This window comes from Pteropus alecto, unplaced genomic scaffold (genome assembly GCF_000325575.1).
Source record: "Pteropus alecto unplaced genomic scaffold, ASM32557v1 scaffold49, whole genome shotgun sequence".
Lineage (NCBI taxonomy): Eukaryota > Metazoa > Chordata > Mammalia > Chiroptera > Pteropodidae > Pteropus > Pteropus alecto.
This window is the reverse complement of record NW_006443131.1, coordinates 382,685-388,093: the sequence shown is the minus strand read 5'-3', so window position 1 is coordinate 388,093 and position 5,409 is coordinate 382,685. Positions and strand designations below refer to the sequence as shown.

The following is a 5,409-nucleotide window of genomic DNA, read 5'->3' as shown; positions in this document are numbered from 1 at the left end:
TGGGGCGGGGCCTTCCCGCCCGTGGACTTGCGCGCCGTCTGCTTCGTGCGAGCCATGACAACAGATTGCAAGCGCCTTGGTCAACTGAGACTGTAGCGGCTCTTGCCCTTTTTATAACGGCCCCCTTCTCCTGATTGGTCCGAATCTTCAAATTTCGCGCCCTGAATCAATAAGCCTTGTGATTGGCCACCTGCTACCAGTTTAGAAACCGCGGTCTCCGGCAACGTCCTGTTATCTTCTCAGTGTTTCGCACCGGGAACCCACCCTGTGTTTTACACGGTTCACGGAGTCCTTGATTGGTTTTGTTTAATCTCCTTGTTAATTTCCTTAACCTCCTTGATTGGGATTAAGTTTGGAAAGAGACGAAAATGGAGGTTCCTCGACCTTTTCAAAAGCTCCGTGTTTGAATATAATGAATCCAGGCCACTTTCCTCCTTTAATCAAAGCTTCTGACTTTGAAGAAAAGCCTTATTTTGCCACTGCAAGGGCTCTATTTCACAATGTCTAACCCTACAACGAACACTGCGTCCCTGACGAAGACTCCGTTCCCAGAGAACAGAAATGTGACGGGTTTTTGAATTTTAAAAAAGCTTATTTTGTCGGCCTTGATGAGACCAAAGAGGTAATGTCAATGGCATAATTTAAACACACTTACAAAGTAGATAATCTATATTTTCTTAGAATTAGCAATCCGGCAACTAATTTGGTGAGGAATTATATAATAACAAGTTTTTCTTATCAAGCGTAATTCCTTTAGGTCTTGATCTAGTGAGACACGAGGTTGACATACACGCACTATTGATTTTAATTTAATTTTTTGCACTGCTTTCAAAACGAAACTTCTAAGGGAAGAGAAAAGAATTCAGGGTTGCTTCCTGATCAACAGCCAATCAAAAGATAGAATTGAAGTCACCTTGTTAGCATAAAACGTTTCTACTGCCTGATTTTATCCAATCGGGGAATGAGTTTGACTTCGCCTGATTTGCATAGAAGCCCTACAAATATAGGCCAGCGCAGCAGGAAACAGCCACTGTTAGTCTCCTGTCAGTGTTTTCAGACATGCCTGAGCCAGCCAAGTCGGCCCCGGCCCCGAAGAAGGGCTCCAAGAAGGCGGTGACCAAGGCGCAGAAGAAGGACGGCAAGAAGCGCAAGCGCAGCCGCAAGGAGAGCTACTCGGTGTACGTGTACAAGGTGCTGAAGCAGGTGCACCCCGACACCGGCATCTCGTCCAAGGCCATGGGCATCATGAACTCGTTCGTCAACGACATCTTCGAGCGCATCGCGGGCGAGGCGTCGCGCCTGGCGCATTACAACAAGCGCTCGACCATCACGTCGCGGGAGATCCAGACGGCCGTGCGCCTGCTGCTGCCCGGGGAGCTGGCCAAGCACGCCGTGTCCGAGGGCACCAAGGCCGTCACCAAGTATACCAGCTCCAAGTAGACGCGCTGCTGAGCGGCTTTGCCGCTGACCCCAAAGGCTCTTTTCAGAGCCACCCACTTTTTTTCGTGAAGAGCTGTAGTACTGAGTGCTACTGCAGGTTGCCAAAAGGCTGTGCAGACATTGTGGGGAGGAAATGTCTGCCTAGTAAGCATCTCTTTTAACAAAGCACTGGTTTTTGAGTCACTCATGTTGGGGAGATACAATAGGATGTCTGAGGGCAGGATAAATTTACCTAATAAATGAAAGGGATTGGAAGCGGAGCTTTAGAACAAAGCTTTGTTGAAGAATGACTCAAGACTTTAGTTCTGTGAGTAATAGCCGTTTATGATATAGGATTTACAAAGGGAAAGTAGAAAAACCTGAAACACCTTGTAGACAAGGCAGGTTTTGTTTGGGGTACCATACTTGTTTTACCGTCAGCCAGCAGAGAAGTCAGGCTTTGGCAGCCTCCCTTGAAGAGGCTGCGAATCAATACTACTTCAGCTGCAGATCTTTCAGAATACGTTAAGTAAAAAGCATAGAAGTACCTGTAACATTGAGCTTTAAATTCACCTGTGTGGAGTTTTCCATTGGATCACGTAGTTAGTGCAGGGTTGGTGAGTATTCTAAATCTGAGTGTGCCTGAGATTCTTCCCTAGATGAAGTGTTGAGTTGAAGGACTAGGACTCTGAACTCACTTATTGAGTCGATTAAGTTCAGAAAGTGACAAGTACTAAGAAAAGACCAGTGAGCGGTATAGACACAATTTGTCCTCACAGGGGTCAACTAAAATGGATGTGAAAACGGTGATCAAGCCAGCAGAAGGGGAAGCAGCGGTAGTAAGGTCACGTTAGCATTGCCAGAAGCTGAATCGACTTAGCCGTAAATGCTCACGTTCCCAGTGGCAGTTCTAGGAGGAAGGTGGAGAGGGAGCGATGGCCAGGGAAGAGGGGACAGCAAGAGAAGAGTCACAAAAACGCGCAGAGCTCACATTTCTCTTTACGGACCATAGTCGACAGTAGGTTGAAGTTATTTGGAGGTGACATGTTTGCCCCCCTGGAGAGACCCAGGTCCAAGGTCATCTGCCAGGCCCCTTCACTCATCGGCTCTGGTCCTCAAAACCACCCTCTCAGCAGAGAAGAAATTCACAGTGAAGAAGGGAGAAAGGTGGTCAGGGAGGGAGGGGGTGAGGGAGGAGAAACGGGAACGTGGGCCCGAGGGCTCAGTGGAGCGCCTCCTATTTGCGATCCATCTGAAATGTGTGAACTGAACCAATCTCTTTCCCCTTTCTTGCTATAAGCTTAAAATTAATTCAACAAAATTAAATAAATCATGGATCTCAGGGAACTTCCATTGGACTGTGAGCCTTAGTTTCATGACCTTGAAGATGGCCTGCCCGCATTGTACTTGGAGACTACCATTGTATTCACCTCCCAACTAGGCCCGTCGTCCTAGTTGTCATTCTTAATCCGCCCCGTCTACCCCCTGGTCCCAGGTGTTGGGTCCAGCTACAGCTATGATGTTTTCATTCTATTCTGAAGGAAGGAGAAAAGGGCAAAGTAATACCCCGCCGTTTATTTAAACCCTGAGCATGGTACAATTTCCCCTTTGCTATGGTACCATTGACTAAAAATAATGGCCATGTTTAGCTGCAAAGAAAGCTTGTGAAGTCTAATTACTAAATAAGAAAGAAAACCAATTTCAGGGACAACTGTGGCAATCCCTGCCACAGCTCGTGCCGGGAAACAGTATAAATTGGACAAGAAAGAAATTGGTGATTCCTTCCAACGTCAGGAGGACAGTGGGCCTTCCTGGTACAACACAAATGAGTTGTAAATACTGGCAAAAAAGTTGCTTAAGTGGGGAAGAAAATAAAACAGTACAACAGAGCTTGACAGCACTGGGTGTCCGGATGAAGCCGTGGGCAGCAGCATGGGGCTCGAGAACACGCAACAGGCAACATGCCGTCAGCCTGGAGAGAGGTCCACAAAGACAACGCCTCCCAACGGTCGGGCGGAATTTGAAATCCAGTGACATTCTACTGGTTTGAACACACATTCCAGGTGCGACAATCTGGCATGCGAGCTCCGATCTTGTCTGCCTTGGTCCCGACTTTAATCTTGGTGGATTTTTCTCCACGAGTTCAGTAGACGTGCCCGTCGTAATGGGCAGTCATCATGGAGACCACTGATCTGTAATGAAACCAAATCGTCTCGGGGGCACCTCATTATGGGCAATCGTGTTAAGAACACTTAAGTCACTGACACGAATAAATGTTCAGTTTGCAAATGCTTTCTCCTGGTGAGAGTCCGCAGACAGGCTGCTTTTCTTGCTGAGACCAAAACCGCCATTTAAAAAAATGAGCTTCTTAACCTGGTGTTCGTGAGAATCACCTGAGGGGACTTGAATGGTGTGGAGTGGGCCGGGGTGGGACCCGAGACCCGCATTTTAGCTGCTGGGATGCCTGAGCCGCTGGAGTAAACCACACTGACCAGGGTCCAGACTGGCAGCACTCAGGGCGGCCTTTGGTTCTGTCTCCAGCGAGCTCACCACGAAGCCTGATGATCACCCATCAGCAAAACAAAGCCCTCGTTGTCCCGTGGGAAACGCACAAACATGTCCCAGGGAAGTCAACACGGCTTCACTTGGAACTCCCCAGAGATAGGAAGGCAGGAAATCGAGGATTCAGATATGAAAAAACAAATGTTGGAGATGTCCGCTAGCAGTAGCTCCTCAGTGATCTGTGCCCAGACACGTAGGGCCGACGCTCTGGGAGAGGTAGACAGAAAACACACACCCTAAACTCGATATTTGTGGGTAAAGAACCTCACTTTTCACAACCTGTGGCCCATATAACCCGATTCACTTGATCACTTCCCTTCAAGCTACCGAAAACACAAGGAAACAATTCACTCGGGCTGCTGCCAAAAGCGAGCACTCCTCAGACTACCCCAAATTAAGTTTACATCCCATTCCCCCCAGCCAGCAAAGCTCCTGCCTTAGGGCAACTTTGGCATGGGCCTAACCCGCAGCGGAACGAAGCTGCAGGAGACGGAGCTTAAACATCGGTGGAAAAACTCTAAGCCAGCAACTTCATTTCCCTCCCGATAAACAAGGCGGGCAGGTTCACCCAGAAACCCACGAAAACAAATCTCCAACGCCCCAAACCAAACAGCTTCAAACTCTCAAGATGCGTTAGAACTTGGTACAAGGAATGGGGTAAATTGTAGGGAGATAAAGCTCCCCAAATTCAAAAGAGTGCATTGATTATCTCGGGAGGCCTGCTTGCATAAAAAGGGAAAGGCTGGTTCTGTGGAATTCCAGGAAGAAGATTAAGTATAGATGAAGGGAGTGTCAAAGGAAGTGTCGACTGTACCTTGATCTTCAGATCTTCAGGATGTAACTTTTATTATGTTATCTTGGGATACACAAAGGAACAGATTATGTATAAAAAGAAGCATAAGAAATAAACTCAGAGAGACAGTTGTGAGATCTGTTCTCCCTCCTGCACCCTGTCTGTCTTCTCTTTTTTCTCAGTCCCCGCTCCCCCATTCAGGTACCCGGTCTGACTTGGTCGGCTGGTTTCCGACAGTAAATTACAGCTTTTTGTGAAAAAAGGTGAGTGGCTCTCAATGAACTGGGTTGTCAAGGGGAGGCCTGGCTGTGGGCATCCTGCCCGGACCTGGGTTCCACCTTTAATACAGACAGGGCCACTTAGTTGGCCACGAGCCCCTTGTTTACCAGGACAGGGGCCCAGGAGGACCCACCAAGGGCTCCAGGGAGGTTCCACTGCCCAGAGGGACTAAGGACTGGGTAGTACTGGAGTGGGGTGATGTCTCAGTGGTCACTGATAACTCCCACTAAGTTCAACTACCTGTTCAGCTTGATCCGTGTAGGCCCGAGTTCTGCCTCAGTGACAATGTCGTTTTTCATACATGGTGCAAATTCAGTGAACTTGCTCTTTGCAGCAAGCCAACTCCCTGGCATTAA

At 48.2% G+C, this 5,409-nt stretch overlaps 1 protein-coding gene across 1 annotated transcript; it reads left to right on the top strand.

The window, feature by feature from the left end:
- Positions 1-1,029: 1,029 nt before the first annotated feature.
- LOC102895110 (histone H2B type 1) lies at positions 1,030-1,714 on the top strand. The gene has a single exon (XM_006923468.3). It carries the CDS (start codon positions 1,060-1,062, stop codon positions 1,438-1,440), a length of 381 nt encoding a protein of 126 aa, XP_006923530.1. The 5' UTR covers positions 1,030-1,059; the 3' UTR covers positions 1,441-1,714.
- Positions 1,715-5,409: the final 3,695 nt, after the last annotated feature.

Coding starts and splice junctions, on each gene's coding strand:
- LOC102895110 (XM_006923468.3), top strand. CDS start 1,060: ATGCCTGAGCCAGCCAAGTCGGCCCCGGCCCCGAAGAAGGGCTCCAAG.